We start from the raw sequence: 22,734 nt of genomic DNA on the forward strand, positions 1-22,734 counted from the left end.
CGAGATCGCGCCATTGCACTCCAGCCTGGGTAAAAAGAGCGAAACTCCGTCAAACAAAAAAAGACTCCATCTCAAAAAACAAAACAAACAAAAACACCCTCATTCATGCATACCCGCAGGCACACATTCACACCCAGACCCGCACATCCACGCAACACAAGCATGCGGGCACTTTTATACCCACACCCAGCCGTCCAGATTCCAAGGCTCGTGCTCATGGCAGGTTCACGTCTGCGCAGACATGCAGAAGCACATCCCGCTCCCCACCCTCTGAAGGGCCAGCCCCTCCCAGAAACGGGCTGGGCCTTGGACCTGACAACACAGCAGCTTGAAAGAGGTGGGGTGGGGCAGGGCCACTCTGCACCCAGAGGCTGTCAGGAAAGGCTACCACTGCAGATGTGTTTCCCTGGGACCCACCTATGGGAGGAGGGAGTGAGGTCACCGAGCCCCCAGCCTTGACCCAGCCCTTTTTCCAGACTCAGACTCTGCCCTTACAGCTCCCATCCTGACCAAAGGCCTAGTGGAGGGGTTTGGGGTGGGACAGGGAGTCCTCCTGGGCGCAGAGGTGGACAGGGCCTGGGCCAGTTCGCCTGGCACGTCTGGAGAGAAGGTAGGGGTGGGGCAGTGAGAACCTGCCTTCCCAGCCCTGACTCCACCTTCGAGTAGGAAGATACCTCTGCTACCCTGCCCCCGGGAAGCTAGAAATGTGGGACAGAACTGTCATCCGGCTGGCCTTGGCCCTGGGTTCCTCGCAGAGACCCCCTTTGCCCCACCTACCTGCTGTGGAATAGGGGTAGGTCTCTGGCAGTGGGTCCCAGGCTAGGAGGTAGCCACCAGACACCCTCATTGCCCGCACACTTCCAGACCCTCTGCCCCTGGAACCCATGTAAAATCGGTCAAGAGGGGCCTGGCTATCCCAGTGCACTCCAAGAAGCCCAGAGTAATCAAACCACATGCCTGGGGCTCCTCTGGCAGTGAAGCTGGGGCCTCAACCCGCCTCTGGAATGGGGGAATAGACAGGGCAGCGGGAGGGCCACCTCCCTCTGTAAGGAACCTGCGTCAGTAAATGCCCACAAAGTAAACACCAGGAGCAAATGTCCTTGGCCCCCTCCCACACTTGCCACATTCCCCAAGGGAAGTTAATCCTGAGCTAGGAAAATACAGGACTTCGCATCTTAGAAATCGGAAACCACCGTCTTCCCAAGCCTGGGGAGGACTGTGTTTTCCTGACCCCTGGCGGCGGGTCTGCAGTGTCCTCTCAGGCCCCCTGGTGGCGAGTCTGCACACTGCGTCCTCCCTCACAAGCCTCAGACCCAAGTGCAGAGGACCAGGCAGGGCCTAGATGGTGCCCCTCACCCCACATTTTACAGATGAGGGGGCACAGGTGGAGAGGGAGGGAAGGACTTGTACTGTCACAACTGAGCTCCGCAGAGACTGGACCACAGGTGCTACGACTCATTCAACAACACTTATTGAGCACCTACTGGTCAATAAACATTTATTGAACCACTAGACTCCTAGTCCAGTGCTCTTCAGGACCCTGGAGGACCCTCTGCAATTCGGTCTGTGACTCCAGTCAGCAGCTGGAACCTTCTTGTCCAGGAGACTGTCCAGGTGAGGGGCTCAGCGGTGAAGAGGGCAGACCCCGTCAGCCCACTTGCCAACCTGCAATGCCACCACCATCCTGTGGTCCAGAGACACAGAAGAGGCAGGATGGGTCTGGGGCGCAGTGCTCATGGGTGGGGCAGGACAGGGGTCCGGTCAGCCGTGTCCATCTTTTTTTTTTTTTTTTTTGAGACAGAGTTTCGCTCTTGTTACCCAGGCTGGAGTGCAATGGCGCGATCTCGGCTCACCGCAACCTCCGTCTCCTGGGCTCAGGCAATTCTCCTGCCTCAGCCTCCTGAGTAGCTGGGATTACAGGCACGCGCCACCATGCCCAGCTAATTTTTTGTATTTTTAATAGAGACGGGGTTTCACCATGTTGACCAGGATGGTCTCGATCTCTTGACCTCGTGATCCACCCACCTGGGCCTCCCAAAGTGCTGGGATGACAGGCTTGAGCCACCGTGCCTGGCCCTTTTTTTTTTTCTTTTTTTTTAGACAGAGTCTTGCTCTGTTGCCCAGGCTGGAGTGCAGTGGCACAATCTCACCTCATTGCAACCTTTGCCTCCCAGGTTTAAGCAATTCTCTGGCCTCAGCTTCCTGAGTAGCGGCGATTACAGGCATCTGCCACCATGCCTGGCTAATTTTTGTATTTTAGTAGAGAAGGGGCATCTCACCATGTTGGCCAGGCTCTCGAACTCCTGGCCTCAAGTGATCCACCCACCTTGGTCTCCCAAAGTGCTGGGATTACAGATGTGAGCTACCGTGTCTGGTCCATCTTGTTTGTTTTGAGATGGGGTCTCCCTCTGTTGCCCAGGCTGGAGTGCAGTGGCATGGTCTCAGCTTACTGCAACCTCTGCCTCCTGGGTTTAAGCAATTCTCTGTCTCAGCCTCCTGAGTAGCTGGGATTACAGGCACCTACCACCACACCTGGCTAATTTTTTATATTTTTAGTAGAGATGGGGTTTCACCATCTTGGCGAGGTTGGTCTTGAACTCCTGACCTCATGATCCACCTGCCTTGACCTCCCAAAGTGCTGGGATTACAGGTGTGAGCCACCGTGCCCGGCCCCATCTTAAGTTTTTAATAAATAGTTCTTGCTATTAATTTAAGAAAGACGTTCAGGAAAAAAAAAAAAGTTCTTGCTGCTGCTCAGGCTGGTGAGGGTGGGGCCATCGGGCCCAGGCTTCCCAAGCTCGAGGGGTGTGGGGTGCACCCTTCTCATGCCAGTTCAGGCTCTGGCTCTGAAAAGGAAAGGAGAAAGCACTGGGGTTGGCCCCCACTCCCTCCCAGTGGGTGTCCAGGTGCCATCCTGATGGGAAGGGGGTGAGGCTCCCCAGGAACAGGTCTCAGCTGCCCCCAGCTCCGGGGTGGGTGCTGCACCTCCACTCCCAAGTGGGACAGGGGCGGCCAACAGGCTGCAGGCCCCTGGAGGATGGGCTCCAGCACCCACACACCATGAGTTCCGGAGCCCAGCAGGTGAATCTGTCTGTTCCCAGCTTCCCTCCCAGGCTGCATCCCCATCCCCCAAGGACTTGTCACTAACCAGCCTCAGCCTCGTCACCCTTGGCATCCGGCTCCTGCCACCAGTCAGCATAGATGCTCTCCTCGTAGTCACCCTCCCCCTCAAACTCGGTGTCAGATGGGGTTTCCTCCGGCTCGAGGGGTGGTTCTGTCTCCTCCAGTTCCATCTAGAGCAGTGCCACGGTTGTGGGAGAAACTGGGTCACAGTAGGCCCAAACCCATACGGGCTCCCTTCCTGGCCAAGGGGACCTCCCATCCCACTTCTTGGTCCCCAAAGGCCCTCCCCTTCCCCAGTCTCAAGATCTAATGAGACCATTCTGAGGACGTCTCCCAAACTGCCCCTCGTTGAGTGGCTGCATAGGGCGCCACCGGTAGAATCTGGTGTCAGCATAAACATCACCCCGGCACAGCCCCACCTTTTAAGCACAAATACCCTGGCAAGAATCTTGCTAGTTCCTGCATAATGTTTGCTCATGCTTTTTCCCTGCCAGGAACTCCTGCTGTCCCCTGTGCCTGCGCAGCCTGCGCTGATCCCTCCAAAGCCAGGCGTCGGTTCCAGGCTGAGCCCTTGCTGGTGACCCTGGCTGGGCTGCAGACCTCCTCTGGTGCCGCGTGCTGCCCTCTCCAGCAGCAGTTTCTACCTCCCCCACTAGACTGTGAGCTTGGGAAAGGGACCATGACTTTCACTCACTTATTCCAGCCCCCAGTCTGGTGTCTGACAAACCACACGGAACAAGCAACAGCCCTCAAAGCAGCTGCCATAGGCCAGGCACAGGGGCTCACACCTGTAATCCCAGCACTTTGGGAGGCCGAGGCAGATGGATCACTTGAGGTCAGGAGTTCAAGACCAGCCTGGCCAACATGGTGAAACTCCGTATCTCTACTAAAAATACAAAAATTAGCTGGGTATGGTGGCACATGCCTGTAGTCTCAGCTACTCGGGAGGCTGAGGCAGGAGAATTGCTTGAACCCAAGAGGTGGAGGTTGCAGTGAGATGAGATGGCGCCACTGCACTCCAGCCTGGATGACAGAGTAAGACTCTGTCTCAAAAAAAAAAAAAAAAAAAGCCGGGCGCGGTGGCTCAAGCCTGTAATCCCAGCACTTTGGGAGGCCGAGGCGGGTGGATCACGAGGTCAAGAGATCGAGACCAACGTGGTCAACATGATGAAACCCCGTCTCTACTAAAAATGCAAAAAATTAGCTGGGCGTGGTGGTGCGTGCCTGTAATCCCAGCTACTCAGGAGGCTGAGGCAGGAGAATTGCCTGAACCCAGGAGGCGGAGGTTGCGGTGAGCCGAGATCGCGCCATTGCACTCCAGCCTGGGTAACAAGAGCGAAACTCCGTCTCAAAAAAACAACAAACAAACAAACAAACAAAAAACAGCGCTGCCATTCACTGTGCACCTACTAGGTGCTGGCTCTTTATCAAGTGCTTTACATTACTTGATTCTCAGCCAGGCACGGTGGCTCACTCCTGTAATTGCAGCACTCTGGGAGGCCGAGGTGGGCAGATCACTTGAGGTCAGCAGTTTGAGACCAGCCTGGCCAAAACGGTGAAATCCTGTCTCTACTACAAATACAAAATAAAATTGGCTGGGTGTGGTGGCACGTGCCTGTAATCCCAGCTATTCAAAGGCTGAGACCAGAGGATCTCTTGAACCCAAGAGGTGGAGATTCCAGTGAGCCGAGATCGCACCACGGTACTCTAGCCTGACAGAGCAAGATTCCGTCTCCACTAAAAATAAAAATACATACTTGATCTTACTATTATTATTATATATATATATATATATTTTTTTTTTTTTTTTGAAACGGAGTTTCGCTCTTGTTACCCAGGCTGGAGTGCAATGGCGCGATCTCGGCTCACCACAACCTCCGCTTCCTGGGTTCAGGCAATTCTCCTGCCTCAGCCTCCTGAGTAGCTGGGATTACAGACGCGCACCACCATGCCCAGCTAATTTTCTGTATTTTTAGTAGAGACGGGGTTTCACCATGTTGACCAGGATGGTCTCGATCTCTTGACCTCGTGATCCACCCGCCTCGGCCTCCCAAAGTGCTGGGATTACAGGCTTGAGCCACCGTGCCCGGTCTATTATTATTATTATTATTATTATTTTTTTTTTTTGAGACGGAGTTTCGCTCTTGTTACCCAGGCTAGAGTGCAATGGCGCGATCTCGGCTCACTGCAACCTCCGCCTCCTGGGTTCAGGCAATTCTCCTGCCTCAGCCTCCTGAGTAGCTGGGATTACAGGCACACGCCACCACGCCCAGCTAATTTTTTGTATTTTTAGTAGAGACGGGGTTTCACCATGTTGACCAGGATGGTCTCGATCTCTCGACCTCGTGATCCACCCGCCTCGGCCTCCCAAAGTGCTGGGATTACAGGCTTGAGCCACTGCGCCCGGCCTATTATTTTTTATTTTTTATTTTTATTTTTTTAGACAGAGTCTCAATCTGTCGCCCAGGCTGAAGTGCAGTGGTGTCAGCTCAGCTCACTACAACCTCTGCCTCTGGAATTCAAGCAATTCTCCTGCCTCAGCCTCCCGAGTAGCTGGGATTACATGTGCCCACGACTGCTTGGATAATTTTTGTATTTGTAGTAGAGACAGGATTTCACTATGTTGGCCAGGCGGGTGTTGAACTCCTGATCTCAGGTGATCCCTCTGCCTTGGCCTACCAAATTGCTGGAATTACATGCATGAGCCACCACGCCCGGCCAGATCTCATATTATTCTCACCATCACAATATGAGATGGGCATGATTCTCCCCATTCAATGGATGAAGAAACAGAAGCTTGAGAGGTTGCCTGACGCTTGTCTGGAGGCCACCCAACGGTAAGTAGTGGAGCCAGGTCTGGCTAGCTCCTCATCCTGGGTGCTGACAGTGTAGATTCTGCCCCTCGCCCCTATGTTTGACGGGTGGGGGCATGAACAAAGGATAGGATACATAAATAAGCACTGAGCAGCAACACCTCAAAAAAACTCAAGGCTGTCAAACCCTCACTCGAAATCAGTGTAATACACTATGGTCCTCTGGTCCTGATGCCCTGCATTCATTCATTCATTCATTCATTCACTGGTTCATTCAAACTGTTTCTCAGCCCAGGCTCCATGTAGGACATGGGAGAGCTGGGAGAGCAGGGAATACCCTGGCCCCGTGTCCTGCAGTGCAGTCCTCCTGGAGACTGGCTGGAGAAGGGGGCCAGGCCTGAGAAGGACCAGGACTGCAAATCATCCAGGTCCAGGCCACAGGTGGCCAGGGAAGTACACAGAAGCACTGCTATCCCAGAACAGTGAGCCAAGGCATGCAGCAAGGGCTTCCTGGAGGAGGCACCATGTGAGCTGCACCTGGGAAGAGCAGGATTAGGACATGTACAGCAGGGGGCATGAGAATGCTCAGGCTGGGGAAGGGGCGATCCAGACAAACCTCTCTGCTTCACAAAGGTTGACCACCAGGGGCTGGGGCTCAACTCTTGCACACTGTTGGCCCCAGGAAAAGGCGCAAGGTGTCCCCATCACAGCCCAGTCCTGGAAATCAGGAGGCACTCACCTCGTCATCTGACTGCAGGTACACGTGGGTGAACTCCAGCAGCTCCCGCAGCTCGGCAGTCTGGTTGTGGTAGAGCATGGCCTCCTGGAAGGAGGGAAGGATGGGTGGGGGGTGAGCCATACCCTGCTGCCAGATGGCAAGAAGCCAGAGCTCCTAGGATCTGGGCCCACTGGCCCTCTTCCAGCTCAAGGATCAGGTATCAGCTCACAAGCTAATCAGATCATCGTGACTGCCTGGAGCACTGGGTTAAGGATTCTGAGGGTCTGGTAAGAAAGAATCCCTCAATCGATTAGCAATGTCTGCCACTGACAAGAAAGCAGGAGTGGCACCATGTGTCCCGTATTTGCCAGCCTTGCCCTCAACTCCAAGGGGTTTTCTCAGTTGGTTACCTAGTGGGTTCCTGGGGAAGAGGGACAAAGGCCAGCAGTGAGGGTGATGAAGGTGGGGAGGGGAGCAGGCAGGAGTGGACATGTACCTTCGCACCTCCCCCATCTGGACACTGCTGAGGGAGGCAGTACTACCTGCATTTTGCAGGTGAGACAATAGATTTGGATAGGGCTATAGTCTTCCCAGGACCACACGGCAGTGGGGCTGGGCTCGAACCTCAACTCATATTCTTTCTTTCCATTTTCCATCCTGCCTTCCAAGGAAGCCAGGTGTTGGTTTTTTTTGTTTTTGTTTTGCAAACTGCATGTCCAGCAAGTGCCCCAGAAAGCAGTGCCCACCTCCCGGGGCTGGAAGTCCTCCTCTTCCAGGCCCCAGCGAGCCCGGTGGAAGCGGTAATACACCAGGTTCTGCTGCATGACGCTGTCCTTGGGGTCGAAGAGCATGTAGCTGGCGGCGCTGCGGGCAGCCTGGCGCACATCATTCACTGCAGCAGCACAGGGGTGAGGAGTCGCTCTGGCACTTCAGAGTCAACCCCAGCTCCCAGTTCAGTCCAGCGCCCCTGCCACCCAGACACCTCCCAGAATAGCTACTGGGCTCCTTACCCCACCCAAGCATAATGCCAGCTAGCATGTAGTGGGCACTGACCTGCGCCAGGCCCTAACTCATTTAAGCCTCACTGTCATTGTCTTTTTATTTTTATTTATTTATTTATTTATTTTTGAGACAGAGTCTCACTCTGTTGCCCAGGCTGGAGTGTAGTGGTGTGATCTTGGCTCACTGCTTCTGCCTCCCAGGTTCAAGCGGTTCTCTGCCTCAGGCTCCTGAGTATCTGGGATTACAGGCGCCTGCCAACACGCCCAGCTAATTTATATATATATATATATATATATATATATATTTTTTTTTTTTTTGAGACGGAGTTTCGCTCTTGTTACCCAGGCTGGAGTGCAATGGCGCGATCTCGGCTCACCGCAACCTCCGCCTCCTGGGTTCAGGCAATTCTCCTGCCTCAGCCTCCTAAGTAGCTGGGATTACAGGCACGTGCCACCATGCCCAGCTAATTTTTTATATTTTTAGTAGAGACGGGGTTTCACCATGTTGACCAGGATGGTCTCGATCTCTCGACCTCGTGATCCACCCGCCTCGGCCTCCCAAAGTGCTGGGATTAAATTTTTATATTTTTAGTAGAGACAGGGTTTCACCATCTTGGCCAAGCTGGTCTTGAACTCTTGACCTTGTGATCCACCCACCTCAGCCTCCCAAAGTCCTGGGATTACAAGTGTGAGCCACCAAACCTGGCCTGTCTTTTTATTTTTAGAGACAGGATGTCACTCTATCACCCTGGCTGGAGTACAGTAGTGCCATCATGGGTCACCTCAGCCTTGATCTCCCCGGCTTAGGTGATCCTCTCACCTCAGCCTCCCGAGTAGCTAGGACTACAGGCACACGTACCACCACACCCATCTAATGTTTTGTATGTTTTTGTTTGTTTTGAGACAGGGTCTTGTTCTGTCACCCAGGCTGGAGTGCAGTGGTGTGATCTCGGCACACTATGGCCTCCGCCTCCTGGGCTCAAGCAATACTCCCACCTCAGCCTCCCCAGTAGCTGGGACTACAGGCATGTGCCACCACTCCTGGCTAATTTGTCGTATCTTTATAGAGACAGGGTCTTGCCATGTTGCCCAAGTTGGTCTCGAACTCCTGGGCTCAAGCCATCTGTCCGCCTGGGCCTCTCAAAATGCTGGGATGGCAGGCGTGGATTACCGCGCCCAGCCTGCCTTTTACTGTCATCCGCATTTTACAGCCAAGAAATCTGAGTCACAGAGAGGTTAGCTAAATTGCTCAAGCTCACACAGCTGGAGAATGATGGCTCTAGGGAATTAGAAGCCCTCAACCTCTCTGGTATCTGCTCCTGGGAAGGGTCTCCCGGCCCCTTGGTTCTCAGCCCCTCTGCTCAGATTCCCGGCTCTGTCTGAATCTTGGCATCTCTGAGTTACAGAAACACTGCAGGCTGTCCATCTCAGCCCTGGTGGATGTCGGAATCTCTCCAGTGAGGAGAGCCACAAGTCCTGGTGCCACTTTTTATTAGTCATGAGACTAATAGCCCCTTGCCCTCTATGAGCCTCAGTTTCCCCATCTGAAAAATTGGTCCAGCAATGCCAGCTGCATGGTTTTGCTGAAAGGACCACCTAAGTGCCTTGTAAACTCTCAAGTGTTGGCGGGGCACAGTGGTTCACACCTATAATCCCAGCACTTTGGGAGGCTGAGGTAGTGGATCACCTGAGGTCAGGAGTTCAAGACCAGCCTGGACAACATGGTGAAACCTCGTCTCTACTAAAAATACAAAAATTAGCTGAGCATGGTGGCGGGTGCCTGTAATCCCAGCTACTCGGGAGGCTGAGGCAGGATTATCACTTGAGCCCTGGAGGCGGAGGTTGCAGTGAGCGAGATCGTGCCACTGCACTCCAGCCTGGACAACAGAGTGAAACTCCGTTTCAAAAATAAAAATAAACTGTCAAGTGCTCTGCAGTTGTTGGTTGCCTAGTCATTTGCCCAAGAGACAGACCCTCTACTTCTCCCTGAGGCTGCTGTCTGTTCCCACTCACAAGCCTCTCACCTGCCCCAGACTCTCAGAGTAACTTCCCCACATCCCCACCATCCCTAGCCTTTTCTCCTGTCATCCAGGATCCTCAATACTGAAGGAAAGCTCCCCACAATTCTGGGAGGCACCCATGCAGTCCTCTCCCTTATCACCTCTCCCCCTGCCCAAGCCCACCCAGGGGGCTCACACTTGTAGTAGGCAAACTGCAGGTAGTGGTACATGGTGGCCACGAACTTGTCCACGAAGTAGCCGCCCACATTGGGGGTCAAATTGGCCTCACAGTCCACCTTGCACTGCAGGGACTCTGCAAAGAGATCTGGGGGTGGGAAGGAGCAGTGAGAGGCTGGCGTTGCTATGAACAGCTCCCTCCCCACAGTGGAGAAGTTTCCAAATCCAAGCTCTGCCTACTGAGCCAGGCTGCTGGTCCAGAAAAGGTGCTGCTGTTGCAATCACAGGGGAGAATGTGTGTAAAGTGCTTGCCACACTATACAACAAATGATGGTGTGGAAGACGACTGTGGGCTGAGCTGTCTCACCACCCCCACCACGCCACCACAACCCCAAGCCTGAGGGAGCCAGGGCATTCTGGGAGACAGAGGTGAGGTCCAGAAGTGGGGCAGAAGTCCAAACAGAGAAGCTAAAGAACAGCCCTTTTTTTTTTTTTTTTTTTGAGATGAAGTCTTGCTCTGTCACCCAGGCTGGCATACAGTGGTGTGATCTCTGCTCACCGAAACCTACACCTCCCAGGCTCAAGCAATTCTCCTGCCTCAGCTTCCTAGCTGGGATTACAGCTACCCTGCCTAGCTAATTTCCGTATTTTTAGTAGAAACGGGGTTTCACCATGTTAGTCAGGCTGGTCTCGAATTCCTGACCTTGTGATCCGCCTGCGTCGGCCTCCCAAAGTGCTGGAATTACAGGCCTGAGCCACTGCACCTGACCAAGGACAGTCCTTTCTGCCCGTGTTCGAGAGACCCCGGGGTTAGAGATCCCAAGACTAGGTGTGATTTCTGGTTACCAGCTGCTTTCTGCACACACCTGCCGGGCTACTTCTCACCGAGGCAGCTTTGCACCTGCACCGCCCTCTGTCTGGAAGGCCTGTGAACCCAAGCTTCCCAGACCTTTTAGGGATATCACTGCCTCTCCACACTGATCCAGCGCCTTCGACACTCCCAGCTGGGGCCCCTGTACCCAGCGTCTTTCTCAGCAGACCGAAGGCTGCCTGAGGGCTGGGACAAAGCCTTCCTCCGCATTTGCAGTGCTCCATGTGCAGGGAGGGGACATCTGCCTTACCGGGCCTGTGGGTGACCGGACCGCCCACCATAGTCTGGGTGGGGGATACCTGCTATGGCCGGGTAGAAGTCCTTGAAGTCCACCTGCTCGTGGGCCCCTTCACAGCCGGCCAGACACCGGGCAAAGACCACCAGGTACTCTGCCAGGGCCCGCTCCATGTCTTCCGTGCTGCTGCGGAAATCCCCGCTGTTGTAGAGCTTCACAGCCCGGAGGAACACGGCCTGGAAGGGGCGTGGCAGAGGGAGTCAGGACGCCCCCAACATCCCCCCTCCTCTACAAGCCCTATCTGCAGGATCCTCCTCCTGCCCTCCACCCCACCTCGTAGGGCTGGGCCTCTAGGTCCGTGAGGGACTCGTCGGCGACGTCGAGCATCCCCCGGTAATAGCTGAGATACTTGGCGGTCAGCTCGTGCTTCGGGTTCCTCTGGAGGAAGGTGTAGGCCGCCGCCACCGCCTTCTCCAGCCGGTTAGCCTGGTCGGGGGGTAGGGGGTGAGGGAGCGGGTCAGTGGGGCCGGAGTTCGCGGCCTGGAGCGCACAGCGGGCTTCGTGCCCCGGATGAAGGCAACGCTCCTCCGACCGATCGGCGGGGAGACCCGAGGCCCAGCCTGAGACGCGCCCCCGGGCGGGGGCGGACGCCCACCTTGAACAGCGCGTAGTGCAGGTACTGGTAGGGCAGGCGGCTCTGGAAGTCGCGCAGCAGCTGCCGCGGCGGGTAGGGCACCTGGAAGGCGGGCAGCGTCCGCTTGCAGCGCCGCAGGCAGGCGGCGCGCTCCAGGACGCGGCCGAAGAGCCGCAGCTCGCGGGCCCAGTCGTCCGCGCGGCCGCCGTCGGGGCCGGGCGCGGGCGCGGGCGCGGGCCCGCTGCAGTTGGCGTGGCAGAAGGCCTCGCTGTCGCGCAGCAGCCGGTGCAGCCGCAGCGCCGCCTCCAGGTAGCGCGCGCTCTCGCGCCAGCTCTCGCCCTCGTACTGCTCCAGCGCGTGCCCGTAGGCGGCGGCCAGCGGCATCAGGTCCTCGGGCGGGAAGCCCCGGAAGCTGTACTTCTCGTACTGCGCCCCGACGCTGCCCAGCAGCAGCCACAGCAGCCCCCACGCCGCCCGAGCCATGCCCGCCGCGCCGCCGGCTCTCCCGAGCTGAGCTGGCCGCCCGGCGGACGGAAGGGGCCGGGGCCCGCGGCGCGCCCGCTGGGTCTTAGCGCCGGGCACGAGGGCGGCGGGGCGGGGCCTGGGTCACGACGTCTCCCCTCTTTTTCCACAGGGTCCGAGAGTGTCCCGAGTCCTCTCAGTCGGCCCCGGCTCCTGCCTTGGGGGTGCCCCTAGGCGGAGAGTGAGATGGGGAGCCCAGGAAGCCCCTCCCCCCGCAAACACAGTGCCCGCTCCTGGGATCGGGACCCTGAGCGAGGGCCTGGGCCGCCTCCTCGGCGCTGCGCACGCGTCGGGGAAGCCCGGGAGCCGGGCAGGCCGTCGCTGCGCCCTCCTGCACCCTCTGAGTGTCTCCCCGCCCACGTCGGAGGCACACACCTGCTGTCACCTGCACACCTTCCGCTGCCACCGCCACCCGCTCTTTCTCCGTGTCCGTCACGTCCCAAGTCACAGAGTCCTTTTTTGCAGTCCAGCCTTTGCGGGGCCAAGCTGCTCTTTCCTGGAGAGGCCGTCCCTTGGAGCACAGTTGGGGTTGACGGACGAGGACGGAGATGCCTCACACTCCGCGGCTTCACCACCCACCTGGAGGGGACTAGAAATGGAGGTGCCCGCGAAAGAAGCAAGGGGCGCGCCTCCGCCCGGCTTTAGGACCCGGGGGCTCCGGAAAAAGACACTGAACTTTTTTTTTCCCCTTTGGTGTCCACTCAGACTTCCCATCTTTCCCGAGCCTCCCTCCCTGGCCAGGCCCCCGGTCTGGAAGCCAGGGTTGGAGATGGGGGGAGGGGAGACTCGCAGTTCTTTGTGGTGCCTCCCTCCGACTCTAACTTACTCAGCCTGACCCCCTCCTCCTGTTGCACCCCGCCCCGCCCCTCGCCTGTCCAGCTCAGTCTTCCCAGCCCCCATTCCACGTGGACCAGCCAGGGCGGGGGTAGGGAAGGAGGACAGGAAGCGGGGGAGCCAGTTCTGGGAGGCGGGGAGAAGGAGGTTGGCGGCGGCTCTCTCGCTCGCCCTCACTGCTGGCGGTCCCAGCTCCAGGCACCATGTTCCCCGCGGCCCCCCCCAGCTACAGCCTCCTCCGGCTCCCCCTGCTGCAGTTACTGCTGCTGGTGGTGCAGGCCGTGGGGAGGGGGTTGGGCCGCGCCAGCCCGGCCGGGGGCCCCCTGGAAGATGTGGTCATTGAGAGGTACCACATCCCCAGGGCCTGTCCCCGAGAAGTGCAGATGGGGGATTTTGTGCGCTACCACTACAACGGCACTTTCGAAGATGGCAAGAAATTTGACTCAAGGTAACCCGGGTTGGGCGCCCCGGGATTCACCACTCCATCCCCCGAACGCGGGGTCCTGTTTCCTACTTGCCTCTTTGAAGCTCTGCATCTAGTACTCTAACCCCAGACAGCACCCTTGGGGCCTCCAGACATCCGTCTTCCCAAAGATACCCTCCTGCCCCCATTTCCAAACCCTCACTCCTCAGAGGACCCCTTTTCTTTCACACGAGCCCTCCACATCCCGGAAAGGACTCGATAATCAAGGTGAACCGCCCTATGTAGTCAACAGGGCTATATTTAATGGCATGATGGAGAGGGATGTTCTGGTCTACAGTGTTGGGGGAAAGGGGGTGGTCCTTGCTGCCTAAGAATCCTGGGGTGGTCAATCAGCCTGGACCCCCTACTTTTCCACCCACCCTGACTCCCTTTTTGGCTCCACTCCATTTTCATTGCCTTTGTGGTTAGAGAAGAGGGAATCGAACTTTTTTGGGAGAGGGTGGGAGTTCTCAGCGGTCGGTGGGCAGGGACAAAGGCGGGTGGGCATTCTAAGAAGGCAGCCGGCTGGACCTGGGGGTAGGGCATGGCTCCCTGCGGGGACCCTGTCTGTCTACGTGTCGCACAGTTGGACATGCCACCCTGGGCTCCTTGGAGGAGTTTCATACTTTCCTCTCTGTACATGGTTGTAGCCTGGATTTGAGGGTTCTCCTGGAACCCTCACCTCTCTCCATTTTAGGTAAATCAGGCCAGAGGCGCAGGCTGCCCATTTTGCCAGCCTTGGGGTTTGTGAGGTGGCCTCCTGGTCTGATCCAGGACTTTGGTCTGCTCCAGCAAGTCCACTTTTGTTAGTGGGGACAGGAAAGGGCAGTGTGCCAGCCTCGGAGGTAAACCTAGGGTCCCAGTTACATACGGACCCCACAGCACACTGAAAGAAGTCAGCCTTAGACCCTCCCCTGAAACACACAACTCAGCCCACAGGAAATTAGAGGCCCTGACTTTGGAGGCAGGCAATATTTTGGGGTAAGCCTACAAACTCTAAGAGTCCCAAGACCCTGGTTCAAATCCAGGCTACAACCATGGACAGAGAATGTTGTCTCTTTAAGCATCACTTTCCTTATCTGAAAAAGGAAGACAAAAACAGGACCTACTTGCTAAGGGTGATGTTAGGACTTGAAAGAGATGAATGAATATGGGCTTCTCACAGGACCTGGCAGTCCTCTGGCCAGTTCAGCACACATTAATATTGACCTTGAGGAGAACCAAATGATGTGATGCTGTTTAACGCATAGAAACTTCATGCAGAGCTTAAGGCTTTGTAATGGCACTGGGAAAGAAACAGTCCAGACTTAAAACCTGCCCGCTTGGTGGGCAAATCCACGTATAGGTAGTAGCCAGGAGCGCAGCCCTGAGCCTTTGAGTGCTGGTTGTGAGACAGGGGTTGGGATTTAGGGGTTGTCTTCCCTGGTAGGGACTCTGGGGGCCCAGCTCATGAGTATTGAGCTTGGAAAACTTTTTTAACCCATGGCCCCTTCAATCAAAAAAAAAAAAAAAAAAAAAAAAAAAACTCCCATCCTCACTTTACTTCTGAAAACTTAAAATAAAATTGAAAGTGTATATAGCCAGGTGCGGTGGATCATGAGGTTAGGAGTTCAAGACCAACCTGTCCAAGATGGTGAAACCCCATCTCTACTAATATTACAAAAAATTAGCCGGGCGGGGTGGCACGTGCCTGCAATCCCAGCTACTCAGGAAACAGAGGCAGGAGAATCACTTGAACCCAGGGGATGCAGGTTGCAGTGAGCCGAGATTGTGCCACTGCACTCCAGCCTGGACAACAGAGTGAGACTCTGTCTCAAAAAAAAAAAAAAAGAAAAAGTGTATATAATTGGCTGTGCGCAGTGGCTCACTCCTATAATCCCAGCACTTTGGGAGGCCCAGGCAGGCAGATCACTTGAGGCCAAGAGTTTGACCAGCCTGAGCAACATGGCAAAGACCACCCCACCTTACGAAAAATAAAAAAATTAGCCAGGTGTGGTGGTGGTGCGCCTGTAATCCCAGCTACTCTGGAGGCTGAGGCAGGAGAACCACTTAAACCAGGGAGGTAGAGGCTACAGTGAGCCGAGATTGCGCCACTGCATTCCAGCCTGGGTAACAGAGAGACTCCATCTCCAAAAATACTTACGTAAAAGTAAAAATAAATACATTAATTAGAAGTGTATAACTAAAAACAAGCAAAAGCCATGGCACTTTTAGAATAGGCCTTTTCAAAATGTGAAAGCAATCCCCACCCCATCTCTGCTCTCTCTTCTTTTCCTGGGCTTTCCATCTCAGCTGACCACATATTGGCTGTGTGACCTTGGGCAAGGCACGTAGTCTCTCAAGTCTCCATTGTTCTCATAAGAAAAATGAGAACAAGAATCCCCAGCTGACAGGGGAGAGAAATAAAGAATGTAAAATGCCAAGCATTTAATTGCGTATGCTAAGTGCTCAATACATGTTCCTCTGCCCCTCTGTGCTGTCCCTGCCACTCCCCACTTTCTGTCAGCAAATAGTAGCAGCATTCAGGCCCATGCATCCCACCCTAACCCCATCCCAGGGCAGCAGCCACCCCTGGCCTCCTCAGGGCCTTGCCTTTTGTAACAGCCCGTTCTCTTACGGTGGGCCACATGGCCAACCTAGGAGGGGGACTTGAAAAGGAGGTGAGGAGAGGCCAGGTGCGTTGGCTCATGCTTGTAATCCGAGCACTTTGGGAGGCCGAGGTGGATGGATCATGAGGTCAGGAGTTCAAGACCAGCCTGACCAATGTTGTGAAACCCCCTCTCTACTAAAAATACAACAATTAGCTGGGGGGGGTGGTGTACACCTGTAATCCCAGCTACTCGGGAGGCTGAGGCAGGAGAATTGCTTGAACCCAGGAGGCGGAGGTTCCAGTGAGCTGAGATCACGCCACTGCCCTCCAGCCTGGATGACAGAGCAAGACTATGTCTCAAAAAAAAAAGGAGGTGAGGAGCATGTGTGCATACCCACAACTGGGTGTAGTGAGGGCCATTGTGTACGTGTGTGCAGGTACACCTATGCCACCGTGGACAGTGTGTGTGTGCCTGAGGTCACTGTATCCCATCTGTCCCTCTTCCACAGCTATGACCGCAACACTTTGGTGGCCATCGTGGTGGGCGTGGGGCGCCTCATCACTGGCATGGACCGAGGCCTCATGGGCATGTGTGTCAACGAGCGACGACGCCTCATTGTGCCTCCCCACTTGGGCTATGGCAGCATCGGCCTGGGTAAGAAGGGCTGGGACACAGGCTGAGCATGGAGGAGACCAGGAGGCAGAATCAGGGATCCTGGGGTCAGAAAACTGAAGTGCAGAGATGAGGAATGACATACCCAATGTCACACTATGCACACAGTATGAAGACTGGCAGCTCTGGCTGGGGCAGTGGCTGACGTCTATAATGCCAGAGTTTTGGGAGGCTAAGGTGGGAGGATTGCTTGAACCCACAACTTCCAGACCAGCCTAGGCAACATAGCAAGACCCCATCTCTACAAAAAAATTAAATAAATTATCCAGGTGTGGTGGTGTGTGCCTACAGTCCCAACTCCTCAGGACTTGAGCCTAGGAGTTCAAGGTTGCAGTGAGCCATGATTATGCCACCAAACTCCAGCCCGTGTGACAGAGCAAAACCCCATCTGTTTTTTTGTTTTTTTTTGAGACAGGGTCTCAGCCTGTTGCACAGACTGTAGTGTAGTGGTGTGATTTTGGCTCACTGCAACCTCTGCCTCTGGGCTCAAGCAATCCTGCCACCTCAGCCTCCCAAACAGCTGAGACTTCAGGTGCACACTACCATGGGTGGCTAATTTTTTCTGTTTTTGGTAGCGATGGCGTTTCGCCATATTGCCCAGCCTGGTCTTGAACTCCTGGGCTCAAGCCATCCGCCTGCCATGGCCTCCCATAGTGCTGGGATAACAGGCATGAGCCACTCTGCCTAGCCCACTATCTCTTAAAAAGCAAACAGACAGGCCAGGCGCGGTGGCTCAAGCCTGTAATCCCAGCACTTTGGGAGGCCGAGGCGGGTGGATCACAAGGTCAAGAGATTAAGACCATCCTGGTCAACATGGTGAAACCCCGTCTCTACTAAAAATACAAAAAATTAGCTGGGCATGGTGGCGCGTGCCTGTAATCCCAGCTACTCAGACAGGCCGGGCATGGTGGCTCACGCCTGATATCCAAGCACTTTGGAGGCCAAGGTGGGCGGATCACCTGAGGTCAGGAGTTCAAGACCAGCCTGACCAACACTATGGTGAAACTCCATCTTTTAAAAAAACAAATAAACAAACAAACATAGTGGCAGCTGTGTGCCTGGTTTGGGTCTCCTGGTGCGGGATGAGAGGAAGGCCCCTGGCTGGGATCCTGATTGGCAGAGCACAGCTCTGAGACCTCCATGCTGCTGTGCCCTCACAGCGGGGCTCATTCCGCCGGATGCCACCCTCTACTTCGACGTGGTTCTGCTGGATGTGTGGAACAAGGAAGACACTGTGCAGGTGAGCATCTTGCTGCGCCCACCCCACTGTCCTCGCATGGTCCAGGACGGCGACTTTGTCCGCTACCACTACAACGGCACCCTGCTGGACGGCACCTCCTTCGATACCAGGTAAGGGGCCAAAGGGGAGCCCTGAGGCACTGGGGACTGTGGCATGGGGAGCAGGAGTCCAGCCTGCCTCTCCCACCCCCACCTCATTTTCTGCAGCTACAGTAGGGGCGGCACTTACGACACCTACGTCGGCTCTGGTTGGCTGATCAAGGGCATGGACCAGGGGCTGCTGGGCATGTGTCCTGGAGAGAGAAGAAAGATTATCATCCCTCCATTCCTGGCCTATGGCGAGAAAGGCTATGGTGAGGGTGGGCAAGGAGTCAAGGGGAAATTCTCCAGAAGAGGGAAAACCAGGCCTCCACTTACAGTTGCTCAGGTTGTATATTGCACAAGGGCATCCAGCCAAGGACGCAAGGCGGGATGAACTCTACCCTTGGTGCTCGTCTCACTAAGAAGGGGTTCTTTATTCTGATTCACACGAAGGCTCAGTATGAGCTGGTGATTGCCTTGGGGAAAACCTAGCTCAGGCCTTACTGGAGGAGCAGGAAGCAGGGCTGCTGGTGGACGGGAAAGGGCTCTGGAGCGGGGCTAGTGTCTCCTTGCATGGTGCCCACAGAGCCTTCCTGAGTCAAGAAGGAGCCTCGGCTTGCTCCCCACCTGTATGGTTCAAGCCCTATCCCTTCCCCAGGGACAGTGATCCCTCCACAGGCCTCGCTGGTCTTTCACGTCCTCCTGATTGACGTACACAACCCGAAGGACACTGTCCAGCTAGAGACGCTGGAGCTCCCCCCGGGCTGTGTCCGCAGAGCTGTGGCCGGGGACTTCATGCGCTACCACTACAATGGCTCCTTGATGGACGGCACCCTGTTTGATTCCAGGTCCGGAGGGTCTTGAGGTGGGAGGGCAGGGGCTGGGCAAAATGTGGAAGAAGCTGGGGGGGGCACTCTGAGCTGCCTGGAAGGGGAGGGCCCCTTTGACTCCCTGCCTGGCCCTCCCACCTTGTATTGCAGCTACTCCCGCAACCACACCTACAATACCTATATCGGGCAGGGTTACATCATCCCCGGGATGGACCAGGGGCTGCAGGGTGCCTGCGTAGGGGAGCGCCGGAGAATTACCATCCCCCCACACCTCGCCTACGGGGAAAATGGAACTGGTAGGGGCATTCCCCAGCCGCCACCTCAGCTCCTCCCCTGAACTGCCCCTCGTGGCCAGGCCGCCCCCCATCCCCACTCCACAGTGGGAGTCTAGCCACCACTCTACCCCACTCATCACAGAAAATGCATGCAGCTTACATCTGGTCACTCTGATTCCTGCCACACGGACTCCCCATCAGTTTCCTCCAGGGTGGCGCCCCACTTCTCCCTCCCCTAGTGGAGAAGGGCAGCCAACTCCTGAGTTTGGGGAGGGAGGGTGGTTGTGGAAACACAGAACCAGCATAGCCCCGGGACCCAGCTGTGCTGGGACCCCCAGTGTCCTCACGTGTAAAATGGGCAAGCCATGCTGATCCGCAGGGTAAGTTACTGGGAGTTTGCAAGATGGTGAGTGCAAAAGAGCTTTCTAACTGGAAAGCTGCCTTCCCCTGCCCCTCATCCCAATGTTAGAATTCACTCTGAACAAACATCCCATCCCATCCTCCTTTGGCCGCCCAGGGCCGGGCATGGGTATCAGGTCTAGGGGCCTCCATGGAGAGACTTCAAGGAGCCTCTCCTAGTGCTCTGAGCTGACCACACTCCCCGATTCCGGCCTCAGGAGACAAGATCCCTGGCTCGGCCGTGCTCATCTTCAACGTCCATGTCATTGACTTCCACAACCCTGCAGATGTGGTGGAAATCAAGACACTGTCCCGGCCATCTGAGACCTGCAATGAGACCACCAAGCTTGGCGACTTTGTTCGATACCACTACAACTGTTCTTTGCTGGATGGCACCCAGCTCTTCACCTCGTGGGTCCGGGGTGGGGCCAGGGCTGGGCACGTGGGTGGGCTCAGGCATGGGGAGTTCTCACAGCACCCTGACACCTGCTCTTCCCTCTTGGTCCTTGAGCCCAAGGGGAGCTTTCAGGCTCCTGCCTCTTCTTTCAGTCTCATTTCAGACAGAGCCAGTTAGGGAGCCATGAGATGAGATTCTCTGCTTCACAGTGGGAGGGAAGGTGAAGCCAGCAACTGTGGGAGAACTGCTCTTTCCATTTCACAGAGGGGAAACTGACGCGGGAGCCATGAGCCCTGAAGGCGACATTTTAGGGGCAGAGGCAAGATGAGAAGGGAACCCCACACCTGCACGCTGGTCCCCTGCGCTCTCCAAGTCACCAGTGGGAGTGATGCCGGAACTGAGTGCTTGTTCTGGGCCCACCTCAGAGAGAGTAGGGTGTACACTGACAGGGGACAGGGTGGCTGCTGACCTGGGCATCTGCTCTCCCCCAGGCATGACTACGGGGCCCCCCAGGAGGCGACTCTGGGGGCCAACAAGGTGATCGAAGGCCTGGACACGGGCCTGCAGGGCATGTGTGTGGGAGAGAGGCGGCAGCTCATCGTGCCCCCGCACCTGGCCCACGGGGAGAATGGAGGTGAGGGGATGAGAAAAAAAGTAATTTTTTTTTTTTTTTTGACATGGAGGCTCACTCTTGTCACCCAGGCTGGAGTGCAGTTGCATGATCTCAGCTCACTGCAACCTCCACCTCCTGAGTTCAAGCGATTCTCCTGCCTCAGTCTCCCAAGTAGCTGGGATTATAGGCATCTGCTACTATGTCCAGCTAATTTTTGTATTTCTAGTAGGAATGTGGTTTTGCCATATTGGCCAGGCTGGTCTTGAACTCCTGACTTCAGGTGATCCACCCACGTTGGCCTCCCAAAGTGCTGGGATTACAGATGTGAGCCACTGTGCTCAGTCCGTAACTGTGAGACTGGCATCCGTCCCGGTTGCTCCTGCCCATTGTGGGCCTGACGGCTGGCGGGAGGAGTCAGGAATGCCTGCGGGATGGCTCAAACATCCTGTGCCCCACTCTCCAGCACAGCTCCAAGAGGGGAAACTGAGGCCTGTGGGCTGGGAAGCATCGAAGCAAGGCCCAGACTCTGGCCTGACTGGGACCCCTCCCTCCTCTCCCGCCCTCTATCCAGCCCGGGGTGTCCCCGGCAGTGCTGTGCTGCAGTTTGAGGTGGAGCTGGTGTCCCGGGAGGATGGGCTGCCCACAGGCTACCTGTTTGTGTGGCACGAGGACCCTCCTGCTAACCTGTTTGAAGACATGGACCTCAACAAGGATGGGGAGGTTCCTCCGGAGGAGGTGGGTGAAGGTTCAGTCCTAATAACCGTGCTCACGAACTCCCCCGACCCAGGAAGCATCTAGGAAGAAGGCATCCCTTGTCTGGCCAGTCCACCCACCCTCGTGCTCCCGCCTGTGTTGAGTCCCATGCCTCAGGCTCCTCGTCCCCACCTTCTGGGAACGCATGCAGACTGTTCCCTACCGGAGCCCAGTCACGGACTATCCCCCATGCCATGCCTCCTCCCCCACCCTCACCAGGACTCCAGCACCAGGAACCCAGTCCTTCCTGAGTTGCAGCATGTGGGGGAGGCTGGGAAGACAGAAAAAGAAAGCACTCACTGGCCTCCACCCAGGGCCCCTCCCAAGGCCATGATGCTCACTCCCCACTTTCCTGGCTCTCCCCTCCCCCCAGTTCTCCACCTTCATCAAGGCTCAAGTGAGTGAGGGCAAAGGACGCCTCATGCCTGGGCAGGACCCTGAGAAAACCATAGGGGACATGTTCCAGAACCAGGACCGCAACCAGGACGGCAAGATCACAGTCGAGGAGCTCAAGCTAAAGTCAGATGAGGACCAGGAGCGGGTCCACGAGGAGCTCTGAGGGGCAGGAGCCTGGCCAGGCCTGAGACACAGAGGTCCACTGCGAGGGGGGCATGGCGCTGGGACTGACCTACTGACAGTCACCCTCCCTCTGCTGGGATGAGGTCTGGGAGCCATCTAAAACAGTGGCAAAGGAGACATCTCTGGGGTTCCCACCACCCTAGATGAAAATCCACAGCACAGACCTCTAGGCCGTTTCTCTTCCAACCCTAAACCCCTTCCTTAAAATGTTTGGATTTGCAGAGCCAGTTTGGGGCTGGTGGAGCCTGGGGTTGGACAGGGCCATGGCTGGTCTCTCACCATACCTCCCCTCCACGTCACTAGCACAGCTGGGCTTGTCATCTGTCTCCCCATACTTTCTCTTTATTTGTACTTCTTGTCACCCCCACTCCCCGACCCCATTCCTCTCTGTGACAGCTTCCTAGGACGCCTCTGCCTTCCTCCCCGGCTCTGACTGGCTCCTGGGGAAGGGGGCAGCCCTATCTCTCCCATGCCCTTTGCTCTTCCCCCTCGCCTCCAGTGGAGGCTGAGCTGACCTTGGGGTGCTGGAGGCTAGGACTGGTCTGTAGGTAGCTCTTCATCCCTCAAGGCGGCACCTTTCCCTAAGGAACCGTGGAAGAGGAAGAAAACAGGGTGTGTGTGAGGGAACCCGCTTGGGTGGGTGTGAGGGCTACGAAATCTTGGATTTGGGGCTGAGGGGTGGGAGGGAGGTGGGCAGAGCTCTGCACACTCAAAAGGCCAAACAGGTATCAGTCCCTTTTTCCTTTGTTCCAAATAAAACATTAAACCAATGGCCTTAATTGTCTTTTGGAACAGCTTGAGGGGCTAGGGGATGAAGTGAGGGTTGTGGGGGGTTCCCCACATTGGGGAAGAAGATAAACCAGGCTGCTTCCATGGCCTCATTAGCTCTAGACAGCGTGTCCCCACATCAGGGG

The 22,734-nt window shown here is 56.1% G+C and overlaps 2 protein-coding genes across 3 annotated transcripts; one reads left to right on the plus strand and one right to left on the minus strand.

Annotated features, from left to right (window-relative positions):
* Nucleotides 1-1,481: 1,481 nt before the first annotated feature.
* P3H4 (prolyl 3-hydroxylase family member 4 (inactive)) lies at nt 1,482-12,704 on the minus strand. Its single transcript, XM_039475891.2, has 9 exons — nt 12,470-12,704; nt 11,594-12,264; nt 11,272-11,424; nt 11,003-11,174; nt 9,852-9,980; nt 7,401-7,546; nt 6,676-6,759; nt 3,149-3,293; nt 1,482-2,846 (listed from the first exon to the last, which is right to left on the minus strand). The coding sequence occupies exons 2-9, from the start codon at nt 12,053-12,055 to the stop codon at nt 2,824-2,826; spliced, it is 1,314 nt and encodes a 437-aa protein (XP_039331825.2). The 5' UTR covers nt 12,056-12,264; nt 12,470-12,704; the 3' UTR covers nt 1,482-2,823.
* A 332-nt stretch (nt 12,705-13,036) lies between these two features.
* On the plus strand, nt 13,037-22,594 carry FKBP10 (FKBP prolyl isomerase 10). 2 transcript variants are annotated; one of them, XM_010330624.3, is made up of 10 exons: nt 13,037-13,376; nt 16,491-16,636; nt 17,815-18,004; nt 18,101-18,246; nt 18,633-18,822; nt 18,955-19,100; nt 19,697-19,889; nt 20,367-20,509; nt 21,060-21,223; nt 21,615-22,594. In XM_010330624.3, the coding sequence occupies exons 1-10, from the start codon at nt 13,132-13,134 to the stop codon at nt 21,798-21,800; spliced, it is 1,749 nt and encodes a 582-aa protein (XP_010328926.1). In that variant the 5' UTR covers nt 13,037-13,131; the 3' UTR covers nt 21,801-22,594. The 2 variants fall into 2 exon arrangements, with proteins under 2 accessions (XP_010328926.1, XP_010328927.1); XM_010330625.3 differs by having other exon boundaries at nt 19,766-19,889.
* The last annotated feature ends 140 nt before the right edge of the window (nt 22,595-22,734 follow it).

Source organism: Saimiri boliviensis, chromosome 17, assembly GCF_048565385.1.
Source record: "Saimiri boliviensis isolate mSaiBol1 chromosome 17, mSaiBol1.pri, whole genome shotgun sequence".
Taxonomy (NCBI): Eukaryota; Metazoa; Chordata; class Mammalia; order Primates; family Cebidae; genus Saimiri; species Saimiri boliviensis.